Consider the following 19,662-nt stretch of genomic DNA (forward strand, 5'->3'; position numbering starts at 1 on the left):
TTAAAGAATATTGTATTCCTGCTTTATATATTAAAAATGAGAAATGTAAATATATGGATATTATGTCATAAATTGTGTCTGTAGTCTAGAATCAACTAATGTCTTATGTAAGTAATGTAGATTTAATTTGTTCTTTAAATTTTTGGGTTAGATTTGGTTGCCATACCTTGGTATTTAATATCAGTCAAATTTGCCAAAAAATTAAAAGGTTCCATTGTTTCATCAAATTTTTACTTAATTTCCATATTATATGGCTTCAGGTCTTCATCCTTCAGGAGAGATAACCAAATTTCACATGCATCTGACAATGATGTTGAGTCACTTTGTAGCTATAAATATAACTTCTTTTTTTAAATATCTTTGCAAATATTTTAACAGTATATTGAAACCATAGTTTAAAATATTTTAATGAATAACAATTTTTTTTTACATATCTACTTTATCTAAAGTTAGATATGTAAAAAATTGAATTAGAAGATTTTTAGCTTCTCTAAAATTTCCAGCATTATCTATAATTTTCTTGATATCATGTTTAATATCACCTTCATGCTTCTCTATAATATCAAGGTAACGGTTATAATTTTTAATATAAGTTTTTAAACAGTCTACTTGAGAGTTCCATCGTTTATCATTAGGAAGTTGCGGCATAAATCCATTCCTATCATCCAAAAGCCATCCCTGAAATTAAGAACTAGTTTAATTAGTTGATATATATTATCATAATTCACTTAATAAAAAAGTACAAAAAAATTAAACTGTAAAATTAAAATAATATATTATAAACAATATTTACTCACATGTGGTTGGTGATGGTTTCGGAAGTATTTGTTAACTTCAATTAAATGTGCCCGAAAATTTGGAGTCACATGCTTCTCAACTAAATTTAAGTAATGAGCTGAGCATCCATATGTAAGTAACAACAGATATTCCACTTTAAGAACTTCTTTTATCTTTTTAATTTTTTTTTAATTATCTGTACAAATAGCAAATACCTGTTGGAAGTAGAGAATTATTCTTATATTTTTAGTTAATTTAAATTAAATTAAATACTATATACATAAATACTATATACAGTATTATTATACTTATATCTTGCTCATAAACCCTCTTGATGTGTTTTATTGCTTGAATGGCTAATTGAAAACAATATTCTGAAGTTTTTTTTTCACTTCCTGCATCTATAGCGGAGATTAAATATGGGGTCTTTCCATTATGTACATTGTGAGCAATAAATGGATCATATCTGACACTGCTCCAACCATCTTGTATCAGTGTAATAGTATTCCTATTATTTGCAAATTCACTTTTCATAGATGCAACTACCTCACCGTTCACTTTATCCAGTAACTCTCCTGAAAGTTTCTTCCGGTTCGGAGGATCATAACCAGGTCTCAAAAAATTAACACAATTTTTAAATTCTCTATTTTCTACAGCATTAAATGGAATATTGCATGCAAAAAAAATTTGGCAACTTGCAAGTCAAAAACATCTTTCTGGTCTGAGCTCGTTCTTGAAATATATTTTTCTATTAACCTTTGTTTTTTATATGGGGTTCATGTTGAACCAGAGTAGCTACTCCCAAAGACACCAGAAGTGCTTGATGCTTCAAAAGATTCTGAAGTAACTGGGCTAACAAAATTACACAACAAGTTTACAGATGTCTGAGATGATACTTGGCTATCATTTAAAAAAAAATTCTTATTTCATTCTGCAACATCAGCAGATAGGTTTTTTTTTTACATTTTTTTAAATGAATTCTGATTCTTTCTATTTTTTAGCTGAAACATGTATTTTCTACAGAGTCCTCTATTTTTATGTTTTCTATGATTATTTTTCACCAATGACCTCTCATAATAACCATATATTAAGTCCATTGGAAAATGCATCAGCTAGAGATGTTTGTTATTTTCTATCTCTATAAATCTTTTATTTGTGCTTGCATGGAGTATTTACTTTATGTTTGAGCTGGTTCTTCTCGGTGTTTCTACAAAAATTTACTATGGTTTCTGCTCAAGTGAGTTTTTATTACTTGTCCCATCAACCAAAACTCAATTATGCGTTACTTGTAATTAAACTAAGTAGCATTCTTTTACTATTACTGTTCCTTCATGCTTAAGAATCCTTTATTTATCTGATTTTTTTTCCCGCAAACATCAGAGCTTTGGAGTTTTCTAACTCATACAATTTATAGTTTTTCTTTTGTCAACTGCTTTCTTGTTTTTTCAACTTCTTTGCTTTCTGTTAATTTCTTACTTAAATAATATTTGCTTGCAGCCTTGTTGATTGTGTATTTAAAAAATGTATACAAATAATAATTCATTGTACAACTCAACATGAAATATGCTATGAAGCTTTGCAATATGAATAATATGAAGCATTGCAATATGAATATTGTTTTAATTAATTAACACAGTTAAAACCTGTTTTGTTATCTTACCAGTAAACAAAATTACTTTTTTATAAAAATTTTTGGTAAGTATATATTTTTCATAAAGTTTCGCATGCTGGTCTTTTGCATTAGCTCTCTTCTAATGGTGTATCAGGTAACATCTTTAAGATTATTGAATCCTTCCTAACCAATCGTGGTATAAAACTTGTTCTCCATATACAGCACTCTTCTTCATTTTCTGTAACTATTTTCTGTAATTCTCACATCTAAGGTGGCACTGTTCACTGATGATACTAACTTTTATTCTTGTCTTGATAAGAAGCCAACACTCTTTGGACGGGGTATTTGAGCTTGAAAAGGATCTTACTTCTGCTACAGCATGGGGCTCTCAGTGTCTGGTGAACTTTAGCTCAGATAAAACTCAATATTTTTTTGGCTAATTGCTATTGTAACAATGAGTTATCTACCCTTATTATTCTATGATTATCTCTTACTTCCGACCTTTCTTAGGAACCGTAGATCAAATCCATTGCTAAATTAGCATCTGCTAAAGTTGCATCTTTTTATCATGCTCGCTACTTTCTTACTTAGGATCTTCTGCTTTATATCTATGAATCTCAAATCCGTCCTTGCATGGAATACTGTTATCATATCTGGAGTGGATCTTTGAATGGTGCCCTTTTTTCTTTTAGACAAGTTGCAAAAACACATAAACATAGTCGGACTTGGACTTGCAGCCAACTTTCTATTATGATTATGTTGTTGTAATGTTGCTTCTCTTTCTATATTCTATAAGTACTGTAATAGGCGCTGCTCTAAAGAGCTAACGTCTCTTGTGCCATTTACTAAATTTAATTTTTGTGTTATTCATCATTCAATTAAGTCTCATCCTTTCACTGTGACTTATTTGTCTAGTTTTTTTCCTCAAGCATCAGTTCTTTGGAATTCGCTCCCTTCTTGTTTTCCTGATTCATATCATTTGCAATCTTTTAAGTTGTCCAAATCTAATAGTGGTTTCTTGCAGCCTTGTTAGATGTTTTAAAAAAAATTTTTTTGTTGATTTTGTTAATTTAAAAGACTGTTTTTTTGTGTGTTTTTTTCCAAAAAATATTTTAATTTTAATCAAAATTAAACATTTTTTACAATTGCAGCTAATACATTTTTTACAATAGTTAGTTACCATATTAGGTTTTTAAATAAATGTCACATTAACATAATCATAATGCAATATAAGTATTTCAAGAGATAACAGTTTTCGTGTTTCGGAAATTGCAACAAAAATTGTTGTAATTTCGGAAAGCACAAATTTTGTTTCAACACTTTTTGTGTACTGCTTTTTAACAAGACTTATAAGTGCTTTTACTTTATTATTGAATTAAATAATATTAAATTTGTATAATTACATTAGTCTTGTTTTAAAAAACAATAATAATTTTAAAAACAATTAAGTGAGCTTTGAGTGACAAAAACAACAACAAAAAAAAACGAAAAAAGAAAAAGAAATTTCTACAGTTTAAAAGATGAATTTTTATTTTACTTTCTTTATAATACGTTCTGAGTCTAGCAGAGTGAAAAAAAGTTGAGCATAATAAGTTCTAAATAAAATTATCAAAACAAAAAACCGTAAAAAATCATTGTTTTTAGGTGAGAACCAAATCTTTGTTTAAAAGATAAGATAAAAATTACTTATGGCAAAAAGAATATTGAATAATTATCATTTGTATAATGAGCCTTGTTATTGCCAATTAATGCTCTTTAAAATTAAGATAATTATAATTGACTTTATTATAATATATGTCACATAAGATATTGCAAGTTATAAAAGTACAAGGTATAAACGTTGAAAAAGTAAAAAGGTGAAAGTGAACTTTTTGTTTGATTGTTAGAAAAAAATTTTGTTGTTGTCTTTTCAATTTTTTCAATTCACTCAAATCAATGTTCATTGTCTTATTACAAGAAAAATATATTAGTAATGACTAAATTGTTAAAATAATGAACACTAATTTTCTTTGAATTTAAAATATTAAAGCGATCCCAAACCTCCGAGACATGTTGTGTTCATATTAAAGAGAATGATAAAAAAAATGTTTGGCTAATTTTTTTTTGATTAAAACAAAACAAAAAAAAATGAATACTAAGAAAACTAACTTTTTTATTTTAGTTAAAGTTCGTCTTTTCCATTTTATTTTAGGCCTAAAAATCAGCTTAATATAAGCCCGCAATTCACAGACTTGAAAATTCAAGCGCGTTTTATTCCTAAGAGTTTTAGTACATAATGTCATTGACTTTTTTTTGTTTACATAATTGATCTTTTACGCAAACAAGCAAAAAATCAATGATGTCATGTACTAAAACTCTTAGGAATAAAATGCGCTTGAATAAATTATCAAGTTATTTAATCATAAATTTAAATGCATAAAATCTAATTAAAAAGGTCAATTTTTGTCTTTAAATATAACTGGACTGTTGCTTAGAATGCGAATGCCGAATGTAAAAAAAAATTATATGTTATAAATATAGCATATATACATTCAAATTGTACATTTGAATATAAATAAAGTTTTTATATTCATATGTACAGTTAGTGTTGTAAAATGACTCTTCTCAACATAATTTGATATGGAATTTCACATTTTCTAAATAAAAATTTCTTTGAAAGTTATTTTTTTTAGTTTTTAAGAGTTATTTTTTTTAACTTTCGAGAATTATTATTTTTAATTATGATTTACAGGTACTTTTCTTTTTACAGATACAGGAAATGATAATTGAGTATACCAACTGCCAAAACTGTGAGGCTAACCTTGAACCTATGTTTAAGCAAGGTAAAAGCACCAACTGTAAATGTGAATTGTCCATAAACCTAAACACAAGTTGGAAAGGGGATGTTTTCTTTTACTATGGGCTTTCAAACTTCTATCAGGTAAATATATAGATATATATATAGATATATATAGATATATATATAGATATAAAATTTAAAAAAATTGTAGTTTTTTAACAGCCTTTTACAGCCTCAAGCCTTTAATTTTAAAACCTTGCAAAGCAAGACTATTGCATAAACAAACAAGTTGCAAAACAAGGCTGCTGCTTAAACAAACAAGTTGCAAAAAAAGACTGCATGGACAAACAAGTTGCAAAACAAGACTGTTAAAAAATAGTTCTAGTTTTTTTACAACCCTCTATTAACTCTCTCTTTTATTTTAAAACTTAAAAAACAAAAGGAAGCAAGATCGCTGCTACATGGACAAATAAGTTGAGTATGGTACCACCAGGACATGGTATTGAACTCCGAACTTTTGGCTTACTATGCTTTATTACTACACATGTAAATAATAATTAATAAAATTAAATGTTAACAAATATAAAATCAAAGGTATTTACTTTATCAACAATAATTTTTGAATATTTTTCAAACACCAATGGCAATGGTGCTTGAAAAATGACCATGACGTTTACAAAATGGTATTGATGTTTGATGCATGGTTTGTATGATTTTTATTTTTGATTGACCTGGTTATTTCAAACAACAATAAAAATATCCTTAGCATAAAAAAAGCCATAACATGATTCGGGACAAAATAGTTTACTGCAGTTTTGGAGAACGTCATAAGTGTATACGTCTATAGTTTACGTAAAGTTGGCAGGTGATATATATGGAACAATCATGTATAATATATGTATAATATGAAAAAACTTTGAAGTTTTATTTTAACTATTAGAAGTCTTTTTTGCTATATATATTTTTTCCCTATAAATATATACAACTTGATTGAAAAATTTCAAAATTTATTACATTAAGTGAAGACATAAATCCCTGAAACAACACTGATGACAGCGCACTAAACTACCTGGAACTACCTGAAACTAAGTGGAAGATATGTGTTTAGCAGAAGAAAAAAACTCTTTTATAAATCTCTTATATATAATCTCAACGTATTTAGAAAAGGTGGACTTGTTAATTTTTTATGCTCTTAAAGCAATTTTTTAGAATAAATTATTTTATTGAAATATTACCGGTCATCTAGTGTGTGTGTGCGTGTGTGTGTGTGTGTATGTATATATGTATATATATATATATATATATATATATATATATATATATATATATATATATATATATATATATATATATATATATATATATATATATATATATTAGGGTGCAAAAAAAAAACAGCAATTTTTTAAAATTATATAGAATACATTTAGACCTTGTCTAAATATATTCTATATAATAAAATAACACTGAATTTGAATTAACTAACACTGAGTTTTTTGAATTAATAATATTTTTAGGGGTGCTTCAAGACCCTTGAACATTTTTTATTTATATTAGGGACCCTAATACAACCCTTGGAGTTAGGAAAAATGAAATCGACAATAATTTGTTGACTTTTTTAAAGGTCAATCTCATAGACCTCAATCTTTTAGAGGTCCGCATCTGGTTGGCAAAAAAAAATTTGAAACAAAGGTCTTACCTTAAAACATAGACCTCGTTTTTATATTTTAAGGTAAGACCTTTTTAATTAAATAAATAAATAAAATCAAAACTTTTAAATAATCTTGTAATTAGAATCACAGACGTTATGTTCGTTCACGTGATGATAGTCAATTACATGGTGAGGTATCCTCATCTGTCAATTCCAATTGTGATCCATTTGGTAGTTCAAATGGAATAGTTTATGCTCCCTGTGGCGCCATTGCAAACAGCATGTTTAATGGTATTTTTTATAAAGTAATTTTTATTTGTTGAATCTAGTTTTAATTTTGTTTTCTTGTATAATAATTTGTTTCCTCTTTTTAAATATTAAAAAAAAAATTTTTATAGATAAGTTTACGCTTGAATATAATAATCAAAAGACAGTTCCTATGACTTATAAAAATATTGCATGGAAAAGTGATAGAACCGTTAAATTTAAAAATCCGTCTCAAGGAGTCCAGGAGTTAAACAAGTATAAAAAACCATTATATTGGTTTCAAAATGCTAGTCAACTTGATCTCAATGATACAGCGAATAATGGTTTTTTGAATCAAGATTTCATTGTTTGGATGCGTGTTGCAGCATTTCCCACATTTCGTAAGTTATACAGAATATTAGACCGAGAAAGCCCACTTGTTACTGGTTTTAAAGATGGACTTCCCTATGGAGACTATAAACTTACTATTAATTATAGTAAGTATTTTTTTTAGTTTATTTATTTTAATATCTTTTTCAATTAGTGACTTGTTTAGCTGAATCTTTCTTTTCAAACAATCCTGTAGGTAACAATCCTGTAGGCTGTAGGTAAAAAAATATTATTAACAAGGTAAACAAATTAAAAAGGTAAAACTATATTAACAGGGTATTTTACATACATATATATATATATATATATATATATATATATATATATATATATATATATATATATATATATATATATATATATACACACAGAGTGTGGGACAAAAAAAAGTGATTTTTTTTTTTTTTTGCGATTTTTTGTTTTAATCTGCAATTACTGTACTAAGAATTTTTTATTATACTTTGATTTCACTTCAATCAAAATGAAATAGTTGATTATTACTTAAAAATTATATTTAAGGTCCATTCTGAAGACAGGGCATATATTTGTGACCAAAGAAACAAAGTCGGTCTTGAAAAAAAAATTTTACTATTTTGTGTCCCACACTGTGTGTGTGTATGTGTGTGTGTGTGTATATATATTATATATATATATATATATATATATATATATATATATATATATATATATATATATATATATATATATATATAACCCTCGGAATTATGGTTAGCATTCAGCAATGCCGACCTAAAAGTGTTTGAGGGTGGCAAAAAATTGCCGACCTCAAATCAATGTTTTATTTATTGCCAATTTATACGGCAGTTTACTGCCAACCTCATTTTTCCTATTTCTGAGGGTTGTATATATACATTTTTAACTTCACTTTCAAAAATTTAAATTCAGTTGTGCTTTTTTTAATTAAAAGTATTATGGATTGTTAAGCAAAAATCTGCTTGCTTTACACTTCAGCAATATAACTTTAAGTAATACTCACTGAAATGTGACTCAAACACTATTTCAGAGTTTTAAACAAACGTTAGTGTATCTGTAAATAAAGTTCAAGAATTTACTGATGTAGAGAGAAAAAGTTTACACCATCTTATTGAATAAATTTTTTAGAGATTGTCATATGTGTGTTTTTATTTTACTGTGTTGTAGGGTTACGGAAGATAATGCTCAGATTCTTGTAAATATTATTTATTGAGGGAACTGTGAAATACAAACAATGTAGATAAATTATATTGTACTTTCTCTTACTAAACAAGTTTGCAATGATCCAGAATCAAGTAAAGTTAGAAAGAATTTGTTAGAGCACTTACTTACAATGTTTGTAAAAGTTTGTTTATTTTCTTATGCCAAAAACATTACTGAAAAACAAAATGAGAAATAAAACTTGCAAAACCCATAATTTGTTTGTTGAACATAAAAGGCTATTTTCATAGTCACATAACTTTTTTAAATACTAATGGTATAACTGCTACTTAAAGTCTGTTTAAAAATTTATGATTATGAGTTAATTTATTTAATAAGGTAGTCCTTTCACAAACTTTTTAGTGTGTCACATAGTTAGATCAATAAAGTTCAGAGTTAGGGTCAGTTGTGTATTTGTATTCATATTTTGTAGTAATATGCTATATTGTATTTGTATGGTTTGTATTATTTATTTAAATTTGAATAAAATATTGTATAACTTAAATTCAAATAAAAGTTTCTAAAATCTATAAAACTCTGGAGACTCAAAAATTGAAGAACATTTTTTTTCATAATATGAGACTCAGCAAGTAATCAAAGGGAGTACCACTACATTGGCTAGGAGTTTGGGGTTGTTTTTTTTATATACATTGTGCCAAATATATATCTATATACACTATAGGGTATATATATACAAAAACGCGCTGACTGGGTAGTCTTTTTTAGGGTAGCATGCGTGATTTAAAAATTTCATCTTTTGTTGTTATTTAAATTAAAATAAAAACAGCGAAAAGCATGCTTAAATAAATACTAGATGAAATTATTAAAAATAAATAAAACAGCAAAACAAATGTTTTGTTTAAATTCTAAAAAAGAATTAAAAAAACAAAATTATTTAGATTCTTAATAAAATAATTACATAAAGATTGGTAAAATGAAAGTTTTATTTAAATTCTAAATAAGATAGTTAAAATAAAAACAGATAAATAAACATTTTATTTAAATTCTAAATAAAATAATTCACATATAAAAGTGTTTTACCATTTTTTATAAAAGTATTTCATAAACAAAAAAGATTTTTTGCAATTAAAAAAAAAACGCTTTTATTTGTATATATGAATATATATCTAAAATTTAAAAGAAAAGAAAAAAATTTTTTTCGAAATGAAGATTTTTTTCTTATTTCTTTGATTGGTTTAGTTTGAGTTTTTTGGTTAAATGCCTCTGAATCCAGAATTAAGTTAAATTTTGTTGAGGTTAATAATAGTTATGAGAAAAATATTCTTATAACTATAACAATGAAGTAACGCTTTCTTTTAATAATATATTTTATTAAAACCAAAATTAGATTTAAAGAGTTTTTAGGTAAGGGAGCATCCATAAATTATTTATTAAGTATATATAAGAGGGTTACCCAAAAGCATGCAAGGGGAGGGAGTGTTCATTTCTAGATTGTAAAAAACCAATAATATACTATTTCTGATTTCTGACAAATTTAAAGGTCAATTGGTTCTTTTTATTTTGATAAATTTTTAATATTTTCATTGCATTGAACATTTCCACTAATAAGGCAAATTGGAAACTGTGACTTAAATCTCTAATAGATGGAATAACCTTTCTGCAATCTTCCATTTAAGTTGCCACTTGTTGTGTAAATATGCTTATATAAACTATATACGGTATGTACAATGTATGTGTGCATATATATATATACACATACACATATATATATATATATTTATATATATATATATATATATATATATGCATGCAAATTATATATATATATATATATATATATATATATATATATATATATATATATATATATATATATATATATATATATATATATAGATCTATAGTTTGTTGTCTTTGGGAAGAGCGGAAGGAAAAAAGTGATTCTTACGCCAACACATATTTCACTTTTAATTACTTTTGACTTTCGTCCAACATTTGCGTGTTGGACGAAAGTAAAAACCATTAATTTAATTACAAATAAATCATTTTTTAAAAAAACCACAAAAACGCAAATTTAATTGACCAGAATGTTTTAAAAACATTCTGAATGTTTTTAACAATATAAACAATGTTTTTATTTTTATTTTATTTTTTTAAATGTTTTTATTTTTAATTTTTTTAATAAAATGTTTTTATTTATTTTTTTTTTACTGTAAATCATGCGCGGAGTGTTGCTACATCGACTATCTTATAGCCTGACTCGCAAGGGAGTGCTGCTACATCGACTGACAAATAGCCTGACCCGCAAGGGAGTGCTGCTACATCTACTATCTTTTAGCCTGACCCGCAAGGGAGTGTTGCTACATCGACTGAGGGTTTGGTTGGGGCAGGCAGTCTCTCAATTAATAAAAAAAATAATTCCGGTCTTGCATTTTAATTTTTACTTTTTGTCAACAAAATATGGAAAAAACTTTCGGACAACATCTACGGGTTGTATATATATATATATATATATATATATATATATATATATATATATATATATATATATATATATATATATATATATATATATATATATATATATATATATATATGTATATACATATATATATATATAAATATAAATATATATATATGCATGCACATTAGTTTGAAATCCTTCTAATTAATCATTTTAAATAGCTGGTTGGGAAATGCAGAAAACATTATTGACGGAAATTAGTTTATTGTCTATGAAGAAAATAGAAATCAATAAAGTTTACAAACTATATTTTTTTTAATTTCAAAAGATTTTTCTTTGTTTATCAATTAAGTTCTGCTTCCTGTATATCCGAACAAACTTTTCAGCTTTATTGTTTCCTAACCTATTTCAAAGAATCAGGGCCAGATTTACTTAAAGGCTAACTAGGCTGCAGCTAAGGGTCCCATGCTTTTTTTCTTTCATGATTGTAATGATTGTTAAACAACAATATTTTTAAAGACCCTGAAAATTGATTCAGCCTAAGGCCCCAAGGGTGTAAATCCAGCCCTGCTTAGATTGCTCCACACAATACCATAAGTAAAATATACACTTTAGTGCTTACAGAACAACCATTAAAATATTGAAAAATTTTTTTAAATTCTTCTGGTAATGGTTAAGATTTTTGATGTTACCTTTGCTTTATATCTGCTATATACCCCCACCATCTTCAATTTAAAATGGTAGAAATAAAGTTATCGTTAAAAATGTGCTGTGGCAAAATAGTTGTGATCTAGTAAACTATCCTGAAATCATAGTATTCATTATGTCAATACTCTTAAGGTAAGTTTCCACTTATTTGTTTTTTCTACGGGAACATGAAAAAGAAAAAATTATTCACATGAGCATGCGTAGTATAAGTTTTGATTTGTCTGAAGAAAAACTACACATACTCATGATTATTTTTCCCTTTCCTTTCCAATTCCTGTAGAAAAATGGATGAGTGGAAACTCACATTTATCCAAGTTTCTAAAGCAGCTTGTTCAATCCTTAAAAATTTCTTCAAGTTAAAAATATATTCCTGTTTTATATTTTATAAATGAGAAATGTAAATCCTAAATATTTATTATATTAACTAGATAAATATTTATTTAGTTAACTTGTTTTAACACAGTACTTTTTAAAGTTGAAATAATATAATTTTAATTCTAGTTTTTAGGTAGCCATACCTCGAAATTTAATATCAGTCAAATTTGCCAAAAAATGAAAGGGTTCCATAGCTTCATCAAATTTTTATTTAATTTCAATATAAAATTGCTTTAGGTCTTCACCCTTCAGGAGAGACGACCAAATTTTACATGCATCTGACAATGATATTGAATTACTTTGTAGTAATAAATATAAACATTTTTATAAATATAATTTTAGTAACCTTTTCAAAATTCAGTGTCATAGTAAACTTTTTTTTTAATGTTGTTTTAATTGGCAACCTACTCTACTAGAAAATTTACAATACCTAAGCCAGGCACTATCCTAGGAAAATAATTTGGACAGTGGTATCCCCTTGCCGGCGCCTACCATACGGAAATTTTGCAGGACCATTGCTGTATATAGGTATTTTTTTTCAAAAAAAACAATATTTGCAGTTAAAATAAAAAAGGTCCTTAATGTCTGAATTCAGGCGGCACCCAAATTTTGCCCAAATCTGTTCAACGCTGTCAAAAAAGGTCTATAATAGCCCCTGCAAACAATTTTCTCTGTTTAAAATTCAATGCCAGTGCACGAAATAGTGCTGACCAGATGGTCAATTTTAGGTTGGCATGCATGATTTTAAAAATTCATCTTTTTTTGCTATTTAAATTAAAATAATAAATAGCAAAAAGCGTGCTTTGAATAAATACTAGATTAAATAATTTAGAAAAACTTGGCAAAAAAAAACATTTTATTTCAATTCTAAATAAAATAATTAAAATAAAAATAGCAAAAAAATAAAAAATGAAAAACGTTTTTGTTATTTATTTTTGTTTTCTATTGTTTAAATGATTTTTAACCTGGCTAGAAATTAAAATTTATTTATAATGCAACACTTTAAAATATGCTAATGGAGCAATTTAGTTTATATAAATATGTAAGCTGAATTAAGTTACATTTACATATGCAATGCTTTTGTGTTATGCCACGAAATCTCACAACAAGGCCTGTTATGTTATCTTGAATCATTGATAATAGTGTTTTATTGAAAAGTTTTAATGAAGTAATTAACAAGCTCTTGCAATTACCTATTGACCATGCAAAAAACTGTAAGACAGGCGTTTTTGCCTTTGCTTATTTTTGGTGAAGCTTGTATATATAATTAATGTTGCATACCTGGTTCTCAGGATTTTTAATCTATCAAATCTAATTTTTATATTGCAAGAAATTTTGATAGTTTTTTTAAATGATAAAATTTTTTATGCATTAATGATATTTTTTTATTATTTATTAATAAAATTTTAGATTACCCAGTTTCTAGTTTTGGAGGTAAAAAACGCTTTATAATAAGCCAATCATCATGGGCTGGTGGAAAAAATAATTTTCTAGGTATTGTTTACATTGTGGTTGGTACACTTTGTTTAATATTTGGGTTTATTTTTCTAATCATCCACACCAAGTACCGAACAAGGTTAGATTTATTATAGTTTTTCCATAAATGGTGTTTTTGAATTTATTTATCATAAATAAATATTGAACAAATTTTGAGTCAAATTTTTTTTAGAGGTTGTCTTAGTAGATTGTCTTTTTTTACAATTTTTTATTTATTCTTTTTTATTTGGTATACAGGTTTTAAGTTATTTTATGGTTGTGCATTAGGAGTAGGAATTTTTAAAGTGATGAATTTATGGCTATTAGTGGAGTAATGATCTAAACTCATGAAAATATAAAATAAAGTAAAAAAATTCAAAAAAATACCCTCTGCACAATTTGGTTTTAAAGTTTTGTCAAAATTTAAAAAAAAACTGTTTAAATAATTCATATTATTTGACTAGTATATATTTTAATTTAAACTATAGATATATAAGATACCAGAGAATAATTTATTTAGAGAAATTGATCGCCTTTCTGATATTTTAAAGCCTAGATTTTGTTTGTATGGGAATTTAATTGATAAATTTAAAGACAAACTCTTTTATGAAATTCAGAATTCTTCCTGTGGGTGTAAAGATCAATGCAGCATTTTAACAGAGCCTATAACAACCTATTCACAAGACCTGTCACCAAAAATAAAAGAACTTTAAAAAAAAAGTCAATTATTTGATGATACAGACAGTTCTAGAAGTGAAATTTCAAAAAACAATAGTACATGTGACACTATCCCATCAAAATGTACAAAGAATTCTGCTAATATGGTAGCACAAATAGCTGAAAATGAAGGATATTCAATAATTTGTAAAGCAATGATTATCAAATCTGTACTCAATTAGCAGATCTGTAATAAGCTTGATTCTGTCTTATACTGATTTTTCTGAGGAAATGTGGATCTTACACTTTCGTAGTTGTAGTGTTTGCATTTCAAGCAAGTCTAAACAGGGATTATATTTTTCTGGATATTTCCAGAAATCCTAATATTTTTGTCAACTTTTAGTTTTTCCAGATATCCAAAACGTTTTCCATACATACAAGTTTAGGTGTATATTTTTGTAATATACTTCTTTTTTATTCATCACTCATACAAAACTAAGAAAAGTTTGAAAACAAATTGGAAACAGTTGAAACAACAACAAATTGGAAACAAATTGGAAACAATTTAGCTAAAAGTAAAATTAAGAGAAAAATATATTTTAGATTTTTTCCGGATATTTTACCCAAACAATTTTCCAGATTTTTAAATAAGGTCTGGATGATCTATGCTAAATCTTTATGCAATTTTATTGTAGATTCCTAGGCCAAGTCATGGTTCTTTTGCAAACGAAATATTAACAATATAACAAACTTAAAATTGGCATTAATCAGAAATCGTCTTAAGTGTTTGGAAAGAAACAGTGATATTTGGAACAATTGTCCTTTAGAAACCGATTACATAAATAAAATTGCAAAAGGTTGCTTAGGATAGTTAAAATATTTCTTTAAAGAAACCTTACTAACTCAGAGGCTAAATTTCTGAGGTACTGTAATAAACTTTGATCTGCCTATGTGCAATAAAATAATTTAGTATTTGATCTATATTTACTTCCATGATGCAATTTTCAAAGTTTATGACTAAAAATTTAAAATTTTACAGTAATATCTTTACCCTAAACTACATAGATCTTTATATGTAGTTTGTAAGGTATTGTCAATCCTATGTAAACTTTTGAATTTATTTTTTAAATTAATAATTTAGTTTATAAAGGTCATTCCTTTAAAGAAACAAAAAATTTGAATCTGTCCCAACAAATTATTTTTGAAAAACTTAAGCATTTCAAAATAAAGAGTTAGCGCAGTGGGTTTTTGAATCAGTTAAAATTATTCTTAAAATACTTTTTATATTAATAGGCAAATTGATTTCCAAAAAAAAATAATGTAAAAAATTCCCAACCCTATTGTGCATATTTTCTTGTATAGAATTTATGATTCTGATTTAAAGTGACAGCTGAATGACATACAAATAAAAGTTAAATGATTATTTAGTAATTGATAGATGTTTGGAGAAATTTGTGTTGTGCTATTTTTTTATTAATTTCTCCATCTTGTGTTATCTTTTGTTTACTTTTGGCTTCTATGTGGGTTTTTTTCTGACAAGAATAAGATTATCTAAAAGTCCTCATTTAACTCTTTAATTAATATATAAATATACAATACCTTAGTATATTTATATGTTGTTATTTACCATAAATTATGTCATTGTAAACATATTTATGAAAGATTGTTATAAAGATAATGTAATGAAATTTCAAAATGATTTGTTGTTTTTTGTAAATAAATAAAATAATTTTTTGTTTAGAAAATCTTAATTTTTATTATAAAAATTAGCTTATCTTTTTACCTTTATTACTGATTTCATATTATTAATGAATCATTTTGGGGGTACAATACTCACTTTTTATAAGATACAAGAACATTGAAAGCAACTTGCAACTAAATGTCATAGGAAAAACATTACTGTATATTCACATGAGTGGTTAGAAAGAGAGTTTTTTTTCTTATTTAACCAAAACCTTGATGTTTCAGCAAATACTTCAAGAATTACTTGAAATTTTTATAGCAGAATATTCTCACCCTACTAAAACCTTCTAACATTTTTAGGATTCAGTTTACAGCATTAGAACTACGAATTGAGAATAGTATTTTTAATACTGATTACTCAAGCTGGTCATTTGAAATATAGTTTGACATAAAAAGCGACTTAAGAAAGATAGTACAGACTTTTTTGTTGAGATTTTGACTTTAAAAGCAACTTAAGAAAGAAGTAGGTCAGACTTGAGTTTGACTTGTGGTGTGACATTTGTTCAAGAGAATTGTTGAGTTTAGTTAATCAAAAAAAGGTCAAATACCTTTTTATGTAACTATTGAACTGTTGAATTTTTTTAATATAGAGCTCCAACGAGTGGATAACCAGACGACCAAAGTTATGAGCCAGTATGGTTTTGAAAATGATTTTAATGTCAGGAAATGAATAAAAACATTGGCTTGATAAATGTTTGTGTTTTTATTTTTTTTTAATTCTTTTTAGTTTTAATTTTAAATTTCAAATGACATTAAAAAATATTTTGAAGGATTTTTTTTTATTAGCATGAGTTAATGCAATCCATTTTTTTTTTTATTTTAAAAACGCTTCTTTTTCTATTTTATGTTATTAATAAAATATTCTATTGAGTATATGCTTGTATTTTATTTGTAATGAAATTTCACTTTATTTTTTATTTATAATTTTATAAATTAATGTACATCGTAGCACAGAATAAATTTAGAGGTTTGTGACATTTATTATTTTTAGTGTGATTACATCCTTACAAAGTCTTTAATTTGGTGCATCATATATTCTAAAATTTTATAATCTCTTTTAAAATTTTATAATCTTCCCAAAACAACTTCCTATTTCAATTATTATACAAATATATATACATTTTATTGACAATATTTTTTTATAGTTTAATATTATTTTTTTATATTATATTTAATATAATTTTAACTACATTTTTATATAATTTATTTTGCTGGCTTACTAATATTACCACAAGGTGTGACTGTCAAAGCTGAAAAATGTTTAAAAATTTTGAAGAAAAATGCGCCTAATCGGTTCTCAATTAAAAACTGATATTTAAACACATGACAGGGCAACTTGCAAAAGGTAAGAATTGCAAAAAGAATGGTTCAAAAAAAATAAGATTGAAATTTTTTTCCTGTTGATAGGTAATTAATCAAATTTTAACCCCATAAAAACTGTTGGGTAAAATTAAAATCCAAAGTTTCTAAACAGAAATCAACTTTCCAGGCAAAGATCTGTTAAAAGCCATAATAAAAATAAGGCTTTGCTAAGTCTTTTTTGTTTAGTCTATACCTTTTACTAGTTTTTACTAGTCTTACCTAGTCTATACCTTTTATTGTAAGTCTTTGCTATTGTAAGCCTCAGATTACACTACTTATTGCATTCGATTTCATATTAGTTATATTTTCAAAGTTTTTTACTACAAATCCAAAATTTATGTTTTAAAGGTTGCTTTTATCGTCAATTATGTAAGATTTTCTTACACAGATAAGCCTTCTCAGCTATTTACTTAAGAAAATGAACCTCCTGATGTTGAACCCTAATAGAATTGCAGGTGAGAAGAATTGTACAAATATTGGATGCCCCGAGTGGTAGTAACACAATAAAAATATTCTGCAAAACAGGGTAACACCAGAAAGGGCATCCTGTTGAAAGAAATGTTTTAACTCTTCCATAATATCTTATTTATCAGTATTTTCTTACACAGATACTTACACAGAATTTCTTACAGCTTTTTGTTGAAGAATAAGTAAGGTAATAGCCAAGTCAGTAGAGAATTTTGTTTTCTAATAAAAACATTAGTTTTCCAAAGTTTATAACTTTTATTTAAGTGCATTTATTTTAAATAAATTAAAGATATTGTTATTTTTTTAAACATAGTGGTCTGTTTAAACTTATTAAGTGTTGCGCATTTAATATAAATTTGGTTTAAACCAACATTTTTTTAACATGCTAAACCAAGATTTTTTAGTTTTTAGACTAACATTTTGTCATCCTAACTAAATATGTTGTGTTTTCTATTATCAATTTTATTTGTGAGATGATTTCTTGATTTTTACTATTAATTTGTTCTCTATCTGAAGGAGTTGTCTCAGTGTTTCCTGTGTTAGGCTATGTTTAGATGGTATCACCCTTTATCTTCTATGTTTAGATGGTATCGCCCTTTATCATTTTTATAAATGAGTTTTGTTTTAGTTATTTTTTATCATCTTTATATCATTTTACCTCTTATTTTAGTATTTTTAATAACAAGTTTTATTATCTCATATTTTCCTAGTTGTTGTTGTAGCCCTTTCTCAACCTTAAATCTTCCAAATCTGATTTTTTTTTTTCAACAAACAAGGACCCTGTTTAGAAAAAAAAGGTTTTGTGCAGTACTTTTAGGTGTGTGGTAGATTCAATCTCTGTACCTTGTACTTACAAAGCGCACTATATAATTACCCCTTTGTCATAGAAAATGGCTATACTAGAACAAGTTTTGCAGAATCTACTAGTATTTTTCAAAATACTAGTGTTCTCATATTGTTTTGCCATCATTAAGATGAAACCTGGTATCATTACTTGCTGATTTGATGGAAGATATGCTCTTGGTAGTTCATGTATTTCAAACATGTGTTTCAGTTTTACTAAAGAAGCCTGGCTGGACTATTTCTAAAGTATGACATTGATTTTTTATATTTTACAAGACTTTAGATTTTGAATAAATGGATCATTATGACATCATTTCTTATGACATTTTTAAGCTGAAATAATTCAATAAAATTATTTTTTATTAAATATGTTAGACAGCCATTATGAATTTGAATTGTAACATGTTTAGTTTAAAAATATTTGTGATATTTAATAAGTATATTTTTATAAACAAATGGTTTATACAATAAAGTATAACATTTTTATTTTTACTGTGTTCTTTGCATTAAACACAAAGTCAAATTTATATATTAAAAAAGTAAAAAATATATTAAAAAAATTATCTATATATTTTCGAAACACTTTTTGTACATATTTTAATATTTTTAACACATATCTAAAAAATTATAATATTGTTAAAACTTGATCAGAGATATAATGATGATCAAAGTCATAAAGGTCACATAATAACTGAAGAAATTTGATTTAAAATATTGATTCCAGTTTTTTATTAAATTTTATAAAGCCCAAAGAAAGGGTTTAAAAACAAAATAATAAAGTATTGATTTTTTACTACAAAAATAACAAATTGATTGTTTAAAAACCTTTTTTTAAATATTTAAATTTCTCACGTTACAATATTATTTTTTGTTTAAAAACTTTTTTAAATATATAAATCTCTCACGTTACAATATTATTTTTTATTGTTGGTGTTAGTTTAATTTGATTAGATTAC

The 19,662-nt window shown here is 25.9% G+C and overlaps 1 protein-coding gene across 3 annotated transcripts in view; it reads left to right on the forward strand.

Moving 5' to 3' along the window:
• Positions 1-17,008, forward strand: part of LOC100197269 (cell cycle control protein 50A) — a 22,623-nt gene extending 5,615 nt beyond the window's left edge. For 2 of the 3 annotated variants that reach the window (XM_065798235.1, XM_065798236.1), the window contains exons 4-8: positions 5,139-5,309; positions 6,963-7,110; positions 7,218-7,562; positions 13,568-13,733; positions 16,334-16,450. In XM_065798235.1, coding sequence (XP_065654307.1) covers positions 5,139-5,309; positions 6,963-7,110; positions 7,218-7,562; positions 13,568-13,733; positions 16,334-16,415 — 912 coding nt within the window. In that variant the 3' untranslated portion in view covers positions 16,416-16,450. Of the gene's footprint in view, positions 1-5,138; positions 5,310-6,962; positions 7,111-7,217; positions 7,563-13,567; positions 13,734-16,333; positions 16,451-16,623 lie in introns of those variants that run through there. The other variant, XM_065798237.1, reaches the window with a different exon arrangement.
• The last annotated feature ends 2,654 nt before the right edge of the window (positions 17,009-19,662 follow it).

This window comes from Hydra vulgaris, chromosome 05 (assembly GCF_038396675.1).
Source record: "Hydra vulgaris chromosome 05, alternate assembly HydraT2T_AEP".
Classification (NCBI taxonomy): domain Eukaryota; kingdom Metazoa; phylum Cnidaria; class Hydrozoa; order Anthoathecata; family Hydridae; genus Hydra; species Hydra vulgaris.